The sequence below is a fragment of the Limtongia smithiae genome (assembly GCF_038497785.1).
Source record: "Limtongia smithiae strain NRRL Y-17922 unplaced genomic scaffold V1518scaffold_1, whole genome shotgun sequence".
NCBI classification, from domain to species: Eukaryota; Fungi; Ascomycota; class Lipomycetes; order Lipomycetales; family Lipomycetaceae; genus Limtongia; species Limtongia smithiae.
In genome coordinates, this window is record NW_027117622.1 from 588,030 (window position 1) to 608,603 (window position 20,574).

The 20,574-nt window shown below is 49.9% G+C and overlaps 8 protein-coding genes across 8 annotated transcripts; 4 read left to right on the forward strand and 4 right to left on the reverse strand.

Annotated features, from left to right (window-relative positions):
* The first annotated feature begins 317 nt into the window (after nt 1-317).
* Nucleotides 318-2,226, forward strand: V1518DRAFT_408681 (PP-loop family-domain-containing protein). Its single transcript, XM_066902182.1, has 2 exons — nt 318-597; nt 661-2,226. The coding sequence occupies exons 1-2, from the start codon at nt 471-473 to the stop codon at nt 2,169-2,171; spliced, it is 1,638 nt and encodes a 545-aa protein (XP_066761879.1). The 5' UTR covers nt 318-470; the 3' UTR covers nt 2,172-2,226.
* V1518DRAFT_408682 (uncharacterized protein) lies at nt 1,891-3,199 on the reverse strand. The gene has a single exon (XM_066902183.1). It carries the CDS (start codon nt 3,165-3,167, stop codon nt 2,220-2,222), a length of 948 nt encoding a protein of 315 aa, XP_066761880.1. The 5' UTR covers nt 3,168-3,199; the 3' UTR covers nt 1,891-2,219.
* V1518DRAFT_408683 (chaperone protein dnaJ) lies at nt 3,104-4,198 on the forward strand. The gene has a single exon (XM_066902184.1). The coding sequence runs from the start codon at nt 3,318-3,320 to the stop codon at nt 3,921-3,923; it is 606 nt and encodes a 201-aa protein (XP_066761881.1). The 5' UTR covers nt 3,104-3,317; the 3' UTR covers nt 3,924-4,198.
* On the reverse strand, nt 3,966-10,090 carry V1518DRAFT_408686 (DNA-directed RNA polymerase II subunit RPB1). Its single transcript, XM_066902185.1, has 7 exons — nt 9,849-10,090; nt 9,704-9,736; nt 9,522-9,647; nt 9,389-9,461; nt 9,264-9,334; nt 4,780-9,202; nt 3,966-4,720 (listed from the first exon to the last, which is right to left on the reverse strand). Exons 1-7 carry the CDS (start codon nt 9,891-9,893, stop codon nt 4,260-4,262), a joined length of 5,232 nt encoding a protein of 1,743 aa, XP_066761882.1. The 5' UTR covers nt 9,894-10,090; the 3' UTR covers nt 3,966-4,259.
* Nucleotides 10,091-10,271: 181 nt separating this feature from the next.
* Nucleotides 10,272-11,101, reverse strand: V1518DRAFT_408688 (DNA polymerase epsilon subunit C). Its single transcript, XM_066902186.1, has 2 exons — nt 10,930-11,101; nt 10,272-10,870 (listed from the first exon to the last, which is right to left on the reverse strand). Exons 1-2 carry the CDS (start codon nt 11,017-11,019, stop codon nt 10,562-10,564), a joined length of 399 nt encoding a protein of 132 aa, XP_066761883.1. The 5' UTR covers nt 11,020-11,101; the 3' UTR covers nt 10,272-10,561.
* Nucleotides 11,102-11,246: 145 nt separating this feature from the next.
* V1518DRAFT_14515 (SBF-like CPA transporter family-domain-containing protein) lies at nt 11,247-13,127 on the reverse strand. Its single transcript, XM_066900764.1, has 2 exons — nt 12,476-13,127; nt 11,247-12,409 (listed from the first exon to the last, which is right to left on the reverse strand). Exons 1-2 carry the CDS (start codon nt 12,963-12,965, stop codon nt 11,529-11,531), a joined length of 1,371 nt encoding a protein of 456 aa, XP_066761884.1. The 5' UTR covers nt 12,966-13,127; the 3' UTR covers nt 11,247-11,528.
* A 1,263-nt stretch (nt 13,128-14,390) lies between these two features.
* V1518DRAFT_408692 (fungal-specific transcription factor domain-containing protein) lies at nt 14,391-18,068 on the forward strand. The gene is made up of 3 exons (XM_066902187.1): nt 14,391-15,852; nt 15,904-16,235; nt 16,288-18,068. The coding sequence occupies exons 1-3, from the start codon at nt 14,802-14,804 to the stop codon at nt 17,851-17,853; spliced, it is 2,949 nt and encodes a 982-aa protein (XP_066761885.1). The 5' UTR covers nt 14,391-14,801; the 3' UTR covers nt 17,854-18,068.
* A 138-nt stretch (nt 18,069-18,206) lies between these two features.
* Nucleotides 18,207-20,254, forward strand: V1518DRAFT_408694 (uncharacterized protein). Its single transcript, XM_066902188.1, has one exon. It carries the CDS (start codon nt 18,348-18,350, stop codon nt 19,836-19,838), a length of 1,491 nt encoding a protein of 496 aa, XP_066761886.1. The 5' UTR covers nt 18,207-18,347; the 3' UTR covers nt 19,839-20,254.
* The last annotated feature ends 320 nt before the right edge of the window (nt 20,255-20,574 follow it).

The following is a 20,574-nucleotide window of genomic DNA, read 5'->3' on the forward strand; positions in this document are numbered from 1 at the left end:
GTCTCCACGACGCGATTGAGGTGGCAGATCGCTGTGAGCAGACGCGTGCCTGAGGTACTTGTTGATGACTTTTGAGGTATGGGTGGACGCCATCTGTACAGCAATGGCAATTGTCTACGCTACATTGGGTGGAGGGATTGAAAGTTCCCCGTACGTAATACACAACAATGGAAATATCATTTCTACTTCGCGCCTGAGTCGATGCCATATTTGTGTTCTAGTTGCCGCACATCCTCATCCAGTCAACCGACGCGTCGCTGTAACCATCTGCGCAGAGCAAACTCGTGATACAGTTAGTGAAATATTCCGTGCCGCGCGGGTCTGTAAGGGCTTGGTACGCAACTCTGCTCTGATACTTCTCATTCTCCTAGGCAGATCCAGCGACTGTAGTACGACCGAGACAGCGCGCAACACAGCAAAACGGAGGGCAACAATATGAACGGCGCAACCTGGCACAGGATACGGTAGATATGGCATCGTACGAGCGGGCGCTGCGATCAATGCTTGCGGGGGCATCTCGCGCTCGTCCGATTACGGCGGACGAGATGTCCACAACTCTGCTAGACTTATTCAACTTGCGCGTTCCGCCTGTATTTGGTATGCGTCTTAGTAATGTGTATTTCTGTTGAAAAGCTGCTTGCTGACACTGGCTACGTGTAGCGGTGGCGGTGTCGGGCGGCGTGGACTCCATGGCTACTGCGTACTTGGCGCACCGCTTCGCAGAGCAGAACGGTTCCAAGGTCGTCGCGCTCACCGTAGACCACTCATTACGACCCAATTCCGCGTCTGAGGCACTCGCAGTTGGTGGCGTTCTGCGCAAAATTGGCATACGCAACCACGATATCCTGACCATCAACTGGACAAAGTACAACAGCAACATTCATACACACAGCGGCGAGGACAACGTCAGCGGTGGAAATGAAAACGGCGGCGCCGGTTTAGAGGAACGCGCGCGCCAGCTTCGCTATGAACTACTTGTGAAGGCAATGGCGGCGCGCCGGATTCGCCATCTCGTGGTCGCGCATACGCTGGACGATCAAGTTGAGACGGCCATCATGCGACTCATACGACGCAACGGCAGTTCGTCGGCGCTTTCGGGCATTTCGCGCATGCCAGTCCGCATTCCAGGGGCCGGCACGGTACTTCCTCGAGGTGACTCCGAATTCATGCTGCTGAGGCCACTACTCGCGCATTCAAAGTTACGGCTCATTGCAACCTGTCGCGATGCTCGAGTACAGTGGTTTGAGGATCTCACCAATCACGAGCCGACCTACACGACACGCAACGCCGTGCGCGCCCTCCTTGCGATGCCCGAAAGCGTGTTACCGAAAGCATTGCAACCTGCTGCTATTGCAGCGGCGTGCTTCCGAGTCGGGCAGGCCCGTGAGCAGCACGTCAAACGGGCCACAGAGCTCATAAACAACGCGCTAAACGCTAATCAAATTGTACTTGCACGCGATGACATGGCGGCCGAGTGGACTCTGGATCCGTCGAAGCTGGTAACTGAGCATTTGTTTGTTGCCACAATGCTGATAACTTCGATTTGCGCCATGGTGACCGGACGTGTGGAAGCAGATGTGCCCCGCAGAAAGGTCATCGAGGTCGTTGCGGCTGCTTTTCTTGATCAGCGCAGTGGCAAGCCTTTCTCGGCACTCGGCGCGCTCTGGACGCGTGTTGCGTCCCTGTCATCGACAGCCAAGGCAGAGCAACAACTAATTACCTGGAGAATTTGTCGGCAACCACTCTCGCGAGGATCTATGCCAGTCTCATTCATTACATTACCAAGACCAGGCTCCGGACAGAACTGGTCTCAGTGGACTTTATGGGACAACCGTCTATGGTTCCGCATACGTGGTCGACGTCGGGGAAGCATCACATCTTCGTGGCCATCCTCTCCTCCAACCACAGCTGATGACTCACCCCGCATGTTCGTAATTAAGCCACTATCAGAGATCGACATTACAACTCTGCACAAATACAAACGGAAGCCGCGGCGAACTATGAACGATCCGAAACTGTCAATCATTCCAGTCATTTATGACGTCTCAGTAGGACGCATAGTTGCAGTGCCTACTTGGGAGATGCGCGTGTCTAAGCTGGAAGATCACGACATACAGTGGGAAATGCTCCCACGAAGCACAGAGCTCGCAAACGCGAAAATTGTGCGGTAAATCTCTGTGATTTTGTTGTATATGTAAATAGATACCCTGTACATCTAGTTAAGTGGTTCTTTTGGTTGGCGGACCGCCAAGCGAGACTATAGACGATGCGAACTCGCGCGCCTCAGCTCGAAGTTTTTCATACGCCTCGTCCCCCATTTCGACTCTCATCTTTGCAACCTCGGCCTCTGATACAGTCGCCGAACTCGATGCTGCTTGACTCCAGAAATCCGCTGCACGCTGTCTCAAAACGTCGCTGCGGTTGACGGCACCGTATAACAACACTGACGCGCGCGACGTTTGCAGTATGTTCATGAGCTGTGCTTGCGCGCTAGTGATGAGTTGGACGAGGTCTCCCACAGGGCCTGCCGGAGCAACTCCATCGTACGAAAAGTCGCTATCCAGAGATACTAGCGCGAGCACTCCGCGCGGAATCCGTTGCGTGGTAGCGAGGTATTCTGCTCCAGCGACGAGGAACTCAAAGCCTCCAACAAGACCGTCTCGAAGCTGCAGCAGCTGCGCGAATGTTAAGGTCTTCCGTCCGTCCATGATTATAGGCCTACTCGACACAATGAACGAAGGCAAGAACAGCAAAGTCAATTCAGCGGTTGCGATTAGCATTATCACGGCGAGAAGAGGCACGCGAACAGCGCGCATTGCGCGCCCTGCAAAGAGCCCTGTCGAAGTCGTGAGGCTGAGCAAGACGAGATGAGGCACGAAAGGCAGCAGAACCGTCGTGAGCCGGTAGAGTCGTATTGCAGTTTCGTTTTTTTTATCGATCCATTTCGGAAGCAGAGCAGCGGTTGCAGTGCGCTGTGGTGTAACTTCTCCGGCGAGTGCGAGCGTCGCGATGCCGGCCGCGACATGCAGCGAGAGCGCTACGAGCGCAGCGGGTGACAGTGGCAACGGCGCGTGAGCCTGAGAAACACGCCATTGCTGGAACAAGCCAATCGCCCGCGGGACGACGATTGGCGCGGCGAGGACCACGAGCGCCGTCACGATACTCATTTATCGTTCGTGGTGTGGACAGGCTGGCGAATGTGCGCGTCTTGCCACTCACGGACCCCCGGTCCTCATCCAAGCCGCACGTAACTTGCATCTTGGGATTTCTCCATCGTGATCTTATCCAATTTTTTACATATCCTCCCCCAGTTCTCCATGGATGACATCGACGCCTTTCTCTCGCGCGAGTCGAAGAGCCTTGATAAGGACGGCGAGATTCTACGTATTCTCGGCTGCTTCCCGCTTGATGCCTACTCTGTCCTCGACCTTCTCCCTGGTGCCGCACCACCTGAGATCCGCGGCCAGTACCGGCGCAAGTCACTGCTAATTCACCCGGATAAAACTACAAATCCAAAAGCGCCAGACGCGTTTGCTCGACTGAAAGCTGCAGAGGCCGTGCTTCTTGATGAGACACGCCGGCAAACGCTTGACGAGGCGTTCACTGACGCACGCAAACTTCTACTTGCAGAGAAAGATCACGCCGCCCCCGACACCGCCGAGTTCAGAGCCGCCTGGCGCGAAAAGACAAAAATTGTGCTCGTTGATTCAGAGTTACGGAGGCGACGACGTGATAAACTGGCCATGCAGCAGCAAGGACGCGAACGTGATCGCGAGGAACAAGAGATAGAAGAACGCAAGCGCAAGAGAGAGGAGAAAGAGGTATGGGAAAATACCCGCGACGAACGTATATCTAACTGGCGTTCTTATCGAACGACTACAGAAGCAAAGAAGAAAAAACCAAAGAAAAATGTGCTCGGTTGACTTTTCCAGTAGTCTGCATCATTTTGTCATCTTGGCGTTTGGTTCTTTCATCTGGTCAGTTTCTCTTGATTCTTGTAGTTTACTAAAACGCAAACAACTTTTGCACATCTTGTCTTAAGCAGAAAACAACTTTCAACATAGCTCAAGACCTAGCTTGTATAACAGAGTACTTAATCATTATATAAGTTGCATTTTTATGGAGGCAACTCCCTTCCCCCTCCGACCCAGAATACAGGGGAGACATTTTGACACACTAGAACATAACAATAAGGACGAGATCTAAATGCATCAATTTCAACCATGACACTGAAAGGATTTTACTAATCGACGACTAAATTAACGCGGTGACGTAGGGGAATATTTCGGTGACGTCGGGCTGTAAGATGGCGACGTAGGCGAGTAGCTCGGCGATGTCGGACTATACGTCGGCGACGTCGGCGAGTAGCTAGGCGAAGTTGGTGAGTAACTTGGCGACGTTGGCGAATAACTTGGCGACGTTGGCGAATAACTGGGCGATGTTGGGGAGTAACTGGGCGACGTTGGCGAATAGCTTGGCGATGTGGGCGAGTAACTCGGGGACGTCGGTGAGTAACTAGGAGAAGTTGGCGAGTAGCTCGGCGATGTCGGAGAGTAGCTCGGTGAAGTGGGAGAGTAGCTCGGCGACGTGGGCGAATAGCTCGGCGACGTCGGAGAGTAGCTGGGTGACGTCGGCGAGTAGCTAGGCGAAGTGGGAGAGTAGCTTGGACTCGTGGGACTATAGCCGGGCGACGTAGGCGAGTACCCGGGACTCGACGGCGCTTTACACAAAATGTTAGCATCCTAGTCCGCAAGCCCGTAAACATTCCGAGACACTTACAAAACCGAGGAGACGACGCGAATCCCGGGCTGGCACCCATCCCTGGTGAAGACGGGCTGTATGCTGGCGATGCTGGCGAATATCCTGGCGAGTACGCAGGCGACGATGGACTTGTGCCAAAAGTCGAGAACGGAGACGTCGGGCTGTAGCCCGGAGACTGTGAACCAGCACCATATGGACTTTGCCCAAAGCCACCGCCGTACTCCGTAAAACCACCCGAACGGTCGTCCACACCGGAGCTGATAATCGGAGAAAATGATGCCATGGGGTCCGGAGCGTAGGACGACGTGCCATCTGCGTAAATGGGCGACCGACTGTCGTACGGTGTAGCAGCACCACCAACCTCGACACCATTCTCCATGCCAATCGGCAAACCATTGCTATAGTCGACCGGTAGTGTACTGTACAGCTTGTCGTCCAGCATAACATCGAACTCTCCAGTTCCAAGCGGAGCTAACTGACCAAGCATGATGTTCTCCGACACGCCTTTACAGTCGTCCAGTTCTGCCGCCGCCGCAGCTTCGAGCAAAATCTCAACAGTCTCTTCAAACGAGCATCGCATCAGAGCACCTGTGTCTGCACGGTTGATACCGTGGCGAGTGATAGCCATCAAATGCCCCCGAGCCGTCATCACGTCAACCAGCAGAGCGAGATGTCTGTAGTTAACATAGGAACCGTCAAATGCAATGACGTTCATAATTTCCTTGTACAGAGCCGCTCGCGTCGCTTCGATACCAAGAACAGACATCACTTCAACAAAAGAGTTCGTATACGTGCGAGTATAATCCACACCGTCAACGGCCATCACAGCGGAAAGATTCACACCATCAGTCTCCAGAACCCACTCCTTCTGCTTCTGGTACTCTCCGTTGGCATTCGCAACGTTTGGCTCATACTCCATCATGAAAACTCGCGAAATACCTTCTATACCACGAAGAGAGATCGACTCGAGCATATGAGCTTCAATTCTCTTCAACATAGTATCCTCTTCAGCGTCAATGTCCTCGTCCAATCCCTTCGGATCTCTGAGAACTCTGCAGCGAATAATAAGTTTCTCAGCGTTATCCTCGGACCAGATGACGAACAAATCTTCCTTGAAAACTTGTCCGATCTTCTCGGCAACATCACTCATCGTAAGCTGTCTATCAAGCATCTTTGCACGGTCAAGCTCAAAGCGCAAGAGCCACGGGGATTGCTTATGAATAGTTGCCTCGACCTGCTCGTCTGGAATACTGAAATAAGCTTCAACGGTATCCTTGTCCTCTTCAATAACCGTGCTGTGAGGATCCGGATCGTAGTAAATCTCCGTTGTTGACGTCACAGTGCGCAATGTTGTGTGCTCGATCGCACTCTGCACATTCTTAGCCATATCCATAGACTTCGCGTACTCGGGAAGTAAATAAACACTCAACCCCGGCGTCTTGATATTTTTGGCAATATTCAAAATCTCCTTTAAACGTGGCACACCAAGGGTCACGTTCTTCGAGGACACACCAGCGTAATGGAAGGTATTGAGAGTCATCTGGGTTGCTGGTTCTCCAATCGACTGAGCGGCAATGACGCCAACCATCTCTCCTGGAGCAACAACAGACCGGCTGAATTGAGCCTCAATCTGACCGACGACCCAGTCAAACGCCACACGATTTAAGCGATATTCCTCAAAGACTCTCTTGCACGCCAGTCGCGACCGGACCAGACATTGAAACAGCGTAGTAGCATTGTCCTGCACTTCTTGAACAACTGCATTATCCCCACGCACAACGATGATCTTGCTGCAAAGTTGCCGAACTTTTTCAACGACTTCACTGGGCGTCAAATCACTAGCCTTCTGGCGATCCAGATGGAAAATCTGCTGAGAGTTGCGAATAATCCGCTGGATATTGACGGGTAGCGGCCAGGCATCTTCTCCGTTCTTGAACACAAACTCGCGGAGAAACTGTCGGTCATCAGAGAGCTGTCTGTATTCTTCGTCTAAGACGCGCTGGACCTCGACGTCGCCTATGATATCATTACCGCACTCCAGCAAAGACGGCTTCAGCGACCACAAGGAGTCCATAAGATCTATCTTGAACTTGTTCTCGAAAGAATTGTTTGAACCAGATATCGAATCAATGCTCTGCTTTTCAACGAACGTAGCATCCAAGCCATCCTCGCCGTATACAAGCTGAATAACATCTCCAAGCGAATTGCGAACCGTACCATCATACTGCACGCTGACGTCTTCCAGCGCCTTAACCAAACGACGCTGAATATACCCAGTCTCTGCAGTCTTGACAGCAGTATCGATTATACCTTCCCGACCCGCCATAGCATGGAAGAAGAACTCTTGCGGCGTCAATCCACGGAGATAGGAATTCTCAATGAAACCTCTAGACTCGGGACTGTAATCATCCTTCGTAAAGTGGGGCAGTGTCCGATACGAAAATCCGAATGGCACACGCTTTCCTTCAACGATCTGCTGACCGACACAAGCCGACATTTGCGAAATATTGATAAATGAGCCCTTTGAACCAGCAACGACCATCTGCTTCACATTGTTTGCTTCAGTCAGACTCGTCTCTGCAGATCTTCCCGCGGTATCACGAGCGGTATTCAAAACTTTGCTGACTTTCTGCTCGAAAGACTCACGCAAAGTCATACCAGGTTCCGGCGCAAGCTTGTTGGCCTGAGCATCTAAGATGATCTGTTGCACCTCGCGCTTCGCCTGAGAAATCGTATTCGTGATATTTCTCATAGTCTTGGCATCGGCGATAGTGTCTCCAATACCGATCGAAAATCCGTTGTGAAGAAGCCAATAATTGACAACAGTCTGGACGCCGCCGATGAAATCGCGAGAAGCATAAGCTCCCTTCTCTCTCATAATAGTATGAATCAAACCTCCACTGGTAGCCCCAACCGTCTTCTTATCAACAACACCGTACATAATCTCGCCATTCTCGATCATCATGCCGTTATCCTTGGGACTTGAAAGAGTATTCTTGTCGTCAAAACGTTGCAAGTTAATGCCCTTTGGAATGACCATACTGAGCATCTGCTTTCCGGTCCATAACGGCTTCGGCTTGATGATCGCCGGATTAGGAACAACACCATCCCAATTAGGTACCCAGTATAGAACATTCATAACCTGATTATAGGTCAAAAACGTATCTCGCTTGGTCATCTTTCGAACTCCGCACAGTGTGTCTTGCACGATGCCCATAACTGGCTTGTTGGACTGTGGTGACACAATCTGTAGGGGAACTGCGCAAATCTGAGTCAACTCGGCACGCGTCTCTTCAGACTGCGGAACGTGAAGATTCATCTCATCTCCATCGAAATCAGCGTTATACGGCGAAGTAACTGACAGATTCAATCTGAATGTAGAGTACGGCATGACCTTGACCCTGTGCGCCATCATAGACATCTTGTGCAAAGACGGCTGTCGGTTGAACAAAACAGGATCGTCGTCAACAATGTGTCGCTCCACCTTCCATCCATACTGCAGATTAATATCACCAGCGCGCTTGTGATAACGCAAATCAATTCGCTCGCCATTGTCACGAATCACATACTTCGCACCTGGATGCTCGTTAGGACCGTTTCGAACCAACTGAGTAAGCTTCTGAATGTTGTATGGCGTCACAATCTCGGGGTATGTCAGAGTTCTGGCAATACTGCGCGGCACTCCCACTTGATCGAGAGCCAAGTTCGGGTCACCGCTGATGACGGTACGAGCAGAGAAGTCGACACGCTTGCCCATAAGATTCCCACGAAGACGGCCTTCCTTGCCCTTCAGACGAGCTCTAATACTCTTAACTGGACGTCCAGACTTCTGAAGTGCTTGAGGCTGTCCGGCAATGTCGTTGTCCATGTAAGTAGCAACGTGAAATTGTAACAGCGACTCAAACTCGTTCATTACATGGCCCGGTGCACCTTCCTGCTCGCACCGTCGAACATTAGCATTCGCCTTCAGAATATCTGCCAGCTTGTACGTCAAATCGTCCTCTCCACGCGCAGCCTCTGTGATAGCAATACTAGGACGGACAGGTGGCGGTGGGACCGGAAGGACAGTAATAATAAGCCACTCCGGTCTCGCATAATCAGCGTTCAGGCCTAAGCGCTCCAGGTCTTTATCTGAAATGTGCTTGAACACATTCAAAATCTCCTGAGGGGTCAGCTGCTTCTTCTGAGGTTGGTCCAACTCGTCGTTCTTGTCCTTCTTCCACGTTCCAAATAGCTTCAATCCATCTCGACGAATGGTAGGCTGTAAGTTACCGCAACCACCATGGGAGACCTTCTTAGAAGCATTATTATCTCCAAAGTCACCGTCGTCGTTCGGAGCATCGGTTTCGCACATCATTTTTGCCTTGCACAATGACCAAACAGCCTGGAATCGGCGCTTCGGATCACGAATCTTGATAGCTTGCGCAAATGCAGCATTGCTCTTGAAAATAAGAGTAAATCACTAAAGTCCAATACCACAAAGATATTGTTGGGGTACTCACTTCATCTAGCTTCAGTTTGCCACAGTGGAAGCAGACGGCCTCGCATATCTTCTTGATCTTGGCAATAAAACCTTCAAACATACGTTAGACGTTGTCACCCTCGCGATGTACCATGCACAACCTACCAATGTGGAACACCGGTTTCGCAAGTTCAATATGCCCAAAGTGTCCGCAGCACTCGGTCATACCTTCACCGCACTAACCCACGGAGTATTTAATATCAACAGAAACAACGATATAATCCAGCGATGGACGTACAGTTTCGCATTTGAAGTTCCTGTCGATAGATCCGAGACGAGAGTCGTTCAAACCGCCGACGCGAGGACGCTGGCGAGTTTCGTCCATCGTTTCCGGATACTCGATCTTCGCAACACTCATCGCTTTCTATTTTGAAAATTAACTATGCCAAACCTCACTATGGAGAGCGGTTGACTCCTTACAATCTCCTCAGGCGACAGGATACCGAATTGGATCTGCGACGCCACGCAAGTTAGTAAGGCTGTGCCATGCGTTCCATCACGCAGCGTAGTCGTGTCTGAGTCTAACAGACGATTGCAGTCATTCAAAATAACAAGCAAAACGCACCTCCTTGACCGTCTTCAACGGAGCGGACGAGTAGGTGAAATTCATTGTGGAGCCCGTCGACACAAAGAGCGAACGCTTTCGTGAGTTCTAGGCTCGCGAGCCAGTACTTCGCGCAGCAGTAAACCAGTGTCTCAGACGCTCCAACAGTTCCAGAATGCACGAAGATATTCGAGACGAAATAAACAGAAGATGGGTCAATCAGGTGCGGGGATCGGAGATGGTGGTGAGATGAGCCCGTACACTGCAAGCACGAAATTCTAATCGAGGGGATGGCGAAGAAGCGGACCACTAGAATAAGGGTTACGCGGCGTGCTGACATATTCGCAGCAGCGACCATCAACAAGGTTTATACAAAATTTTATTTCGCGCGACAATTTTATTTGTTTGATTCGCGTGCGCCAGTTGTATCGACTACAACTGTAGCTCATGGTTAGTTGTCTGTGCATAACTTTCAAGTGAATGTTCTTGGAGCAGACTGTTAAATAAACAAAGGCACTTAATCATCAGCAGTACATCACTCTGGTTTGCAAGGGAACACTCGAGATAAGTTCATTAACCGCAATAGTAGTATACAAGTAGTTACAAACACCCAGATTCAAATTTACTCCCGAATAGTCAGTCGTGTCCATAGTACAAAGATGCAACGCCATACAAAGTTAGAGACCGATCCTATAGCTACAGAACATCAAAATCAAAATAGCTGATAGTTTTTGTTAAGCAGCTTTTCGCCTTCGACCACGACCGGGACCTGCACTAGAAGCATCGCCATCGGCTGACACAGCAACTGGATCGGGATACTTGCCGACAATTTCAGCCAAAAAGTCGAACTGCTCCGTTTGGAGCACCGCCTGCTTCAAGTGCGCGGGTGACACGCGTTTGGCGTTGCGCAATCTCGCTTGATTACAAGACTCCTGCACTAGAGAAATCATAAACATTTCAAGCGCCTTTGCGACAACCAATGGCGTAGCCTGAGCAACTTTGCCGATATCGTCATCCGCCTGCATGATCTTCTTTATCCGCGCCTGGACAACTGATTAGAACAGAGATCGAAAGATGGTACGCCTCAGCATGCGATACGTACCACAGGAAATCGTGTCTTCACAATCGGCATGTGTTGCGTCGCGTCATCTTGAGCCACAGGCTCGGTAGCATGCTCGGAGCTCGAGGCCATCAGAGTCGCTGGATGAGACTTGGTCCACGAAGGAAGGGCAGTTTGTGATGCGCTGTGGGCTAGGGCACGCGCCGCAGCGTCGGGACTGCGCGAACGGGACAAGGCCAAACCGTCTTGTATTTATATCCGACGCCGCGCGCACGCGCCAGCCGCACTGAGAGCGTGCCGCCTTTGCGCTAGCCTGCGCCGCTAAGTCGGCACACCGACGCGTCCGCACGACTCCCCCTTAACCTCCCTCGCGCGCGATCTTATTTAAAATATAAATGCTGAGATTACTGTATAAAAGAAAATATAGAAATGCCGATTACAATGACCATTACATAGTTACACAAATCAAGACACGAATAATTGTCTCAAAATCATTACCGTGAGCGCCACGTGCCGCACGTCAATATGCTTATCCCTCTTGACCGGCCCAACCATGACCAAATGCATCTTACAGCGCTTGATAACATCAAAATAATATGCAAGAACAGAAGACGGCTTCCGCTTCTAAGACCTAACCAAAATTATAACGCATTCTTCTCCAAGTCTTGGAAGTTCTTTTGAGCGGTGCCATCAGCACCGATAATGCAAGCATCAATCGACTCCGCACTCTCTTCGGAACGAGCTAGCCCCATAGACTGGGAGTTTCCGGCTTCCGCGGCACTTTCGTCTTGGTTGAGTCTCTCCAGTCGCTCCTTTTCCTCCTCGGCCTGCGCTTTGGCTGCTTCTTCCTCGTCGCGAACCCAGCGACGGAAAACAGGAATCGAGAGCGACGAAAACGACAGCTGCTCAATCTGATACAGGATTATGGGAATCTGAAGCATTTCCTTGACTTCATCAGTAATTCCAGTATGGTTAGAATATAAGGCGTTAATAAGCGGGACTCCAAGTGCCGGAGTCTTTGCAGGAATAATGTAGCATAGAGCAATAGTGTCGGCCTTGTTGAATCGAAAAAAGCCAATAGCTTTGTCTATGTACTTGTTGCTGGAATGAACGCGGTGAGAGAGCCGAGTGATGAAGAGCGTAGAACCCATCAAAAACCAGTAAATTCCCATGTTCTGCATGAGAACTAGTGCAGTAGTTCGTGGTGTAGTGGCCTTAAATGCTCCAGTTGCGAAACAAGACGAGAAAGTAGTCCACATGATCAAAATAAGGAACACACTGCTGAACTTGTTGATCTTAAATTTCTCCGCAAACCACTTTACTTGTCGAGTCAAAAAGAAACGAATCGTCTGACCAACGAACAGCGGGACAAACACCGTGAGTCCCAGTTGCTTAAACACTGATCGATAGAGACTGTTATAACTGCTTCCTCCGCTGCTTGGTTGATATTCGCCCCATTTTGTAGAAGATGACATGTACATGCTAATCAGCGCTGGCGACAGAACCGGTGCGAGTAGATTTGCTGGGAGCCAGAGTTAGTATGCTTAGTTTAAGAAACTTAGCACAGTACTCGACTGACTCGACTTACCAATAGTAACTTCAATTAAAGTAGCCGCGTGATTTCCGTGAGCATTCCTCGTAAAAACCACATTGGAACCAATTGTTGTCGGCGTACTACCCAATAAAATGAACCCAGCAATGACGGGCAAATTCAAATGAGGATCATTCGATTTCATAGCAGCAAAGGCAAAAACGAAGAAAAAGCAGCTGGCGTAGAGATACGACATGATCTGCGCCGTCAAGTGAATTCGGTACAGCTTTGCAGTTCGAATTAGTACCATTGTGTCCATAGTTAGTCCAGAAATAAAAAAAATCAGTGCCGGACAAAGATAGATAACAGTATACTGAGCAGCGATCCATCCACCCTTCTTTCCGAGGTTAGGCACCAAGTATGCAATGAGAATCGCGATTCCGAGGCACTCCAAAAACCACTGGTCGATGACGAAGTTCAAAATATTCCGCCATGTTAGACTCTTTAAGTACGTCTTCACATTCGTAAATATTTGTTTCGGTCCCATAATAAATGTAATATGGACCAGGTCTATAAATCCGCTTTAGAGAGTCGCGATATAATACAGGTCCCTTGTTCTATATGAGAGAGTTCCTGCCAAAAAGAAGTAGGTCAAGCCTATCATTTGTCGAATTGCCGCAAGAGAAATTACTATGCTCCGCGCCCTTGCTTCAGTCGGACTGCGAGTAGCGAATATCTTTCAACCTGCAGACGGAAATACGAGGTGGCGAAACTATTCGTGTGAGGGAAATGCCTGTCAACGAAAAGGGCAACCTTCAATTAAACTGGCAAATAGAGGATGTGTCCAAAATATACCTCCCGACAGAACGTAAATGCTGATAGGCTTGCACAGATCCTGCTGCGGTCTTTCACGACCTGAAAGGAGAGCTGCTTTGTTTAAAAAGACGTTGGGAGACGAGAAGTCTCTTAGCTGTCACGCGTACCGTCCACCGGGCCTGATCGCCGGTCCGGGGAAGGAGTCGCTTGCGCCGGATACCCGTAAAAACCCTAAGCCCATCTCCGCGGAGTCATAAGGCCACGATAGTGGCGCACACGACAAGGGAAAACGAACTGTCTGGAGGAAATTTTGTGGGATCTTAACAGGCGAGACTGGTATAAGCTCGACATGAAACACAGGTTCATAGCTACGGCACCTTGCATTTGCTCTCGTATGCGCATGTGAATTGACATGCTAGTCTTGAAATATATTTTGAAGCTGTATCTTGCTGCGAGATTACGAAATATGCAATGGAAAGCAGTCTGTTACAAGCGACATTCGAGAACTCCGTAGTACTTACTTAGCTTGGCTGCCTTGTCGACAACTAGCTTTACTATTATACCAGCTGTGATCCTGATAATGCTGATCTGTCTGATCATCTCTTGCTCATGATTGGCGCTTTGTTTGGTTTCGAAGCGAATTAGCCCAGGAACTTAGGTGTGTGGCAATTGCTTGGTGTCCTAGCGCGGTAACGTGTGTTTGCTGTCGATTGAAGATTTCCTTCTATGTCATCTTGCTTGTGCGCATATACGCTCGAAAGCGCCTATGTAAGCACGATTATCAATTGCCAGTTTGTTTCGTAATTATCATTTCAGTTCACTGGTGAGTCCTGTGAAGTCCATGTGTAGTGCACAAGTACTTGGTTCTCGATCACTGCATGAACAATACTGCTATCTGGGGCTATTTGACAGATGGCTATTCAATGAATGGTCTGTAAGACTACATGTTTGTAAGCATCTCGCGCTGGCGAGCATTTGCAGCCAAAGAACCGAAGACGGAAATTGGCAGCAACTAGCAGAAGCAGAAGGGGACTAGCTCGCACCGATGAGCCGTGGCTTGATTCCGCGTGGGGGGTCGTCTCCCCCAAGGGCTGCGAATGACAAGGCAAACCTTAAACCGTTCACGGTTTCGCTGGCTGCAGCTGCAAGCGGCCAAGTGGTAATAAACCCTCGGTTCTGTACCTGCACCGTCATGTCTGATACTGCGCATTTGAGCTTTAACTGGCCCGATTCGCTGTAGTTACGCTACAACTCAAACTTTAATCCTGTTCAGCCGTCACCCGACCATCATCGAGTTAAGTCTAGCAATTAGGAAGGCAAAGTGCACCAGCACACAGAACATCGATATCATCACAGAAGTCGTCAACCTGAGTTCTCCGACCACAGATTGGGATATCGTTTGGTTACACTACGTTCTTGCTGGTGCTGAGCATTGGCGCTTCTCAGTCCGTTCGGTAGAGTCTGGGCAGGAAGTTAAGGCGGAGTGCCGTTCTCCATATTTGACGTCAAATTGTTCGAAGCTTCGTGAATTCGGCCTATCAGTCTATCTTTGGTGATTTTTATATCTATGCCGCCGGTCAATATTGCTATAGCTCCGAAGGCCGCACCGGCGGGAGAACAGTCTTTTGGCGCTGGTTCTGCTCAGACGGTAGCGAGCACGAAGAACAGCTCATCTGTTGAGCGCGGACCCCAGAGCCAGTCAACACAGTCTTCTAGTTCGCAGCAGCCCCAGCAACTGAACCAACAGCAGAGCATGTTATCAGCAGCTTCGCAGCATCAGACGTTAGACTCGCAACCTGTTCCGAAGAGTCAAGCGCAGCAAAAACAGTCTCAATCGAATGCACAGTCGCAGTCGCAAACACCGACACCAGCTCAGATTCAGTCCAAAGCTCATCTGCAACATCTTCAATCGCAGTCTCAATCGCAGTCTCAATCGCAGCAACATTCGCAGTCGCAAGCCTCAGCACAAGTGCAATCTAAAGCTTCGGCCTCCAGACCGCCGCAGGCAGTATTGCCGAGCGCCGCTGGTGGAAACTTGTCGTTGAGCGCGCAGACAAGTGATACTTCAAGCTCCTCCACAGTAGGATCATCTTTGTTGTCGTCTTCTGCGAACTCGGCGCTCAATCGTCCGTTTTATACACGCAACAGACGCGAGCGTCCTTGCGATGGTTGTCGCCGACGAAAGACGAGATGTCTCCGTCCTGAGGGAAATGTTGTCTGCACCATGTGCGTCTCTCACGACGAAGTTTGCACGTTTGTGTTGGAGCCACCGACAAGACGACGACATGTGACTACGATGTCCAGTGGTACAATATTTAATCCACAGCCAGGGCACTATCCTGCGATCCAGCCAAACCCGACGAACACGACCGTACAAATTCAGAGTCAAACTAGCGCAGCTTCTCAGGCTTCAGTGAAAACGGTGCATCCCCATCAAGTTCATAACAACGGTTATCACGATATTACATCCGTTGATTCAAGCACAACTGGAATACTCATACCGCCAAACAATCCTGAGATTTGCACGTTAGAGGATCAAAAAGGTGTCATGGTGCCTGCGTTAAAGCGATCGAAACAAACTGGGGGAGCCGGAAGCGATAGTGAATTGACGGATGAGCGTACGTGTCCGGCTTTTCAGTTGTGTGAATGCTGGAAGCTAACTTATTTAGGCTCTGACATAATGGACCCGATTTCTATCGAAAGCTCGTTGGGAATGAACGATAAGGCTTATTCGGAATTAATTGGGCCAAATATTCTGGATCACGAGTATCAGTTTGTTCACCGCCTCTCTGCTGCTATTGGCGAACGAATTCCAATTTCCAAGGCAAACTATTTGCGGCCAGTTTCCGATGACGCTATCTTCTTGATGACAAACGACCATGAACTGGAGGAGGACTACAAACTTGTGGAAGAAATCGAGGACATTGTTGCTCCTTATGGGCCTCAGCTTGTTGCTTTATATTTTCGAATCGTTCACCCATCGTATCCGATCATTCACAAGGTAAGTTTAATTTAGATTGCTATGATGGCAATCGGCTAATCTTGTGGGTTAGACATATTTTCTGTCGCAGTACAACTTATCGCCAAGGAATATTTCGCCTCCATTACTGGCTGCCGTTTATTCACTGGCTTGGAATTGGTGCGCCTATGATCCGGAGCTTTCACAAGCAGAAATCGCGCCTGATAATGTCAAACTGGATGAGATTGCCTATAACACGACGCAGCGTCATTTACATCGCGCAAGACTCTCGACTGTTCAGGCCGGTTTGCTGCTGATTCAGCGCAAGCCCGAGGCTGTTATCGGCGGTTTCAATTTGAGCAAAACACAGATCTCGGCTTTCACAGCCCAACTTGTTAGCGTCGCGATGGCGTTGGGACTACACCTGGACTGCAGCAGATGGAGCATTCCCTCATGGGAAATTCCATTGCGCCGAAGAGTAGCGTGGGCATTATTTGTTCAAGATCGTTGGGTTGCGCTATGTCACGGTAGACCTTGTTACATTGACGACAAGAACTGGCTAGTACCTATGCTAGAGCTGGACGATTTCTGCGTAGAGCTCTCCTCGGCGTCTGGAGTGGACCATGGAGCGGAGTTACTGATTGAGATTTCTAGTCTTACAGCGATTTTATCGGAAATTTTGCAGACATTCTTTTTTGCGGACTATACCAGATACAAGCACGAGATTCGTGAGCCACAGGTAGTTTTCGAATTGGCGAAGCCTTTGCAATTGAAATTGAGACAATGGCACTCTCACTTATCTGATTGCCTGTACATGAAGCCAACGTCAGTTGTTACCAAGAGATTGTGTACCACAGGATATCTTCATTTGGCATACTATACTGTTGAAATTACGCTTCATCGAGCTATCTTACGTGCGCTAGAAGGATGTACGGATAGCGTACTGATTTTGCAATTCCGCACGGCGGCAAATGACAGAGCGAACGCTGCAGTGAACTTCGTGCGTTCCCTATCAGCTGAATATTTGGAAGCGTTTTGGATTCACTCGTCTCGAGACTGCCTGGTTGAGATCGGACAGTATATCGCTCTGTTGGAAGCCACGGCGACATCGGACGAGGAAGCTAAAGTTTATAGAGACCACAAGGAAAGCTTCCAATGGCACTTGCGTGTTCATTCTCGAGCTGCATGGATGTTTGAATATGCATTGTTGAGACTGGAGAAAATAGTTTGGTCAATCTTCTCGTCTGTTCCGTCACTGGCACAATTTCGCGCGATGGCTCATCAACCTAAGCAACCTCATCTGTTTCAGAATGGGCTTTCTCCGCCAGCTCATGGAGGGCATACCACAGATCTCCCATTCGTTAATACGTCGCCGATGTTACAAGCACCAACGTCTCAACCGGTACTTGTACCGCCGCACCAAGTTGGCCAGCATCCCCCTCAGCAGGCGGCTCCCCAACAACTGCATCTCAAGGCAGAAACACCTATCGACATGGCCGGTGTGTCTGAGTTTTGGGGCAGTCCGGCGAGTAGCCAGGATGATGGTCTCGGAAATTCAGTGTCGAACGGGATGCAGCCTGACGATCATAGATTGGTTGACTACGCTGACGTGGGTGGGATGCTGTTTGAAGATGGTTTCAATCCTGTCAGCAGCGTATAATGTAGTGTCTATGTTGCGATGTGATATGATAGATACTCGCGATGAAATCACGAGTTTTGTATATTCTAATAATTTGTTCTTCGTGGAACTTGTAACTGGGTCTGCCGTTGTTGACATCAACCTATGACCTTGTAATATGAGTGCGACTTGGATATTTGATTATTTTGGGAGTTTTTATTTATACATGGTAATTGAATGACTTGATTAATGCGCGATGTTTAAGGTGATTGGCAAGCTGGCCGGAATCATGAACCTCATTGGTCCAATATGTCCGGAGGAGGCATGCTCATGCCATCGGCGCGCTGTCGCCGGCGGCGCGCGATGCATTGGCCCTGACGATGAAAGTTTGAGCGCGAAATTAAAAACACTGAGAGGGTCCACAAAATTTAAATTCAGTCCCCTCGGATCCGAGGCGTTGGCGTACTTCGAGGATCTTCACGTTTCATAGATCATTTGTACAACTCATCACTTAGCCGTCTGACTCTAGTAGCTACATGGACTTCGATTTGATCGTCACAAACGGCATTGTCGTATCCCCAAGTGGAACGCTTCTCCCTCCGAATAGTGATATCGCCGTGAAGGACGGAACGATCACCCATATCGGCGGTGGATTAACATCAATCGCGAAACCGGGGACGAAGATTATCGATGCTGAAGGAGCTCACGTTACGCCTGGCGGTGTGGATACGCATGTGCACATCTCCCAGGGTGCGGGTGGAATTACCATGGACGGGTTCGACACAGGAACGCGGAGTGCAATTTGTGGTGGCACGACGACTATAGTTTGCTTTGCAGCACAAGAGAAGACAGACGAGGACGTACTGAAGGTGATTTCCGACTACCACGCTAAGGCAAAGTCGCACGGTGGTACGTACTGCGACTATGGGTTTCACTTAATTCTGACAAACCCGAGCAACGCCGTCTTGGATGAGCAACTTCCAATTCTGCGTCACCAAGAAGGTATTTCAAGTGTCAAGCTCTATATGTCGTATGATAACCGACAATTGAATGACGCGCAAATCATGAGCGTGCTGCAACGCACTCGTGAACTTGGGATGACCACCATGATTCATGCGGAAAACTGGGACATGATCAAGTTCATTATCAAGCAATTGGAAGAACGCGGCCAGACCGACCCTTTTTTTCACGCCGTATCTCGGCCGCCGCTTGTGGAGAACGAGGCCGCGTATCGTGCAATTGCAATTGCGGAATTAATGGATACACCTATTCTGCTCGTGCATATCTCGACACGGTCGTCTCGTGACCACGTTCGTGCTGCACAAACTAGAATGCTTCCAATCCACGCCGAGACATGCCCGCAGTACCTGTATCTGTTATCGGATGTGCTCAAGAAGCCGGACTTTGAAGGTGCAAAGTATGTGTGCTCGCCGCCTGTACGGGACGACCCGGATGATATCAACGCGCTGTGGGAGGGAATTGCAAACGGCACGTTCACGACTCTCTCTTCAGATCACTGCCCATCGTGCTGGGATCATCCGCATGGCAAGAAGCTTGGATTAGACGAGAAGTCAAAGATTGCCAAGTTCAGTGCAATCCCTAACGGTCTTCCAGGAGTGGAGACGCGGCTGCCACTCGGATATCAGGGCGTCACAGACGGCAAAATCTCTGTGGAGAAGTTTGTGGAGGTTGCTTGCACGAATCCATCGAAGCTTTATGGACTGGAGAAGAAGGGATATATTGCGCCTGGATACGACGCAGATATTGTCATCTGGTACCCTAAGGACAAAGAGAGCGTCACCATTGAGAACGACAATTTGCACCACCGGATAGATTACACGCCATACGAGGGCTTGGCGCTTGGTAACTGGCCGCGATACACGATTTTGAGAGGGCAAGTTGTTTGGGCTCGAGACGAAGGTGGTCTGGTCGGCGAGCAGGGCTATGGCAAATTTATCAAGCGCGCAGGCAACATGCTGCGCCAACCGCGAGATGTCTGGGTTAACGAATGGCGCCCAACCTTGTAACGAATTCCAGGGAGAGAGGATGCAATACTAAATGTAAATTTGGTTAGCTAGAAACTAACGACGCTCTAACTATAGATACCAATGAAGTGATTAAACTGAGGGCGAAGTCGATGAGTCGGTACAGACGGTTAACACCGCTCCAGCAGTTGCGATTACGAGATAGTTAAGTTGAGTTTCAGAGTTTCGCATCTAACGAGCAGAGTCGTATTCGATATCTTGACGGTGGTTGCGTTGTGGCTTGCGAGCCGGGCAAACTGATTGAGCTGAATTGAACAGATCGGACGGAGAGATCAGGGGCGTTGGCGCAGTTACCAGCGGTGGAGGAGCGCCGCACACGGAAGGAGACTCACTCCGTGCCTACTAAAAGCTGCAAGCTCCGAATAGTCATACAAATGGAGAGGATCGAAGTATTTGTGTCCCATGCTACACTGCTATTGTTACGTATAGTTCCGGCAGTGCCATTGCGTAGAAAATGTGGGCGGGCGCAGGCTGTACGGCGAGACTTTGCCACAGATCGATAGCGGCTGATCAAATCTGATCAGATAAAAAATACGCAGAGCTTCGCTTAGGCTTCCGGGGTTATACTCCACGGCATCTACCAATCTTCAATTAACCAGTTAACTACATATACTGTAGTCATATGGCTAGTAGGAGTCTTGCGCCAGCTGCCGCCGAAGCCGTAATTGCGTCTCAGGATGCCCGCGAGTCGAGAGAGCGGTCGATTTTGCGCAACTGG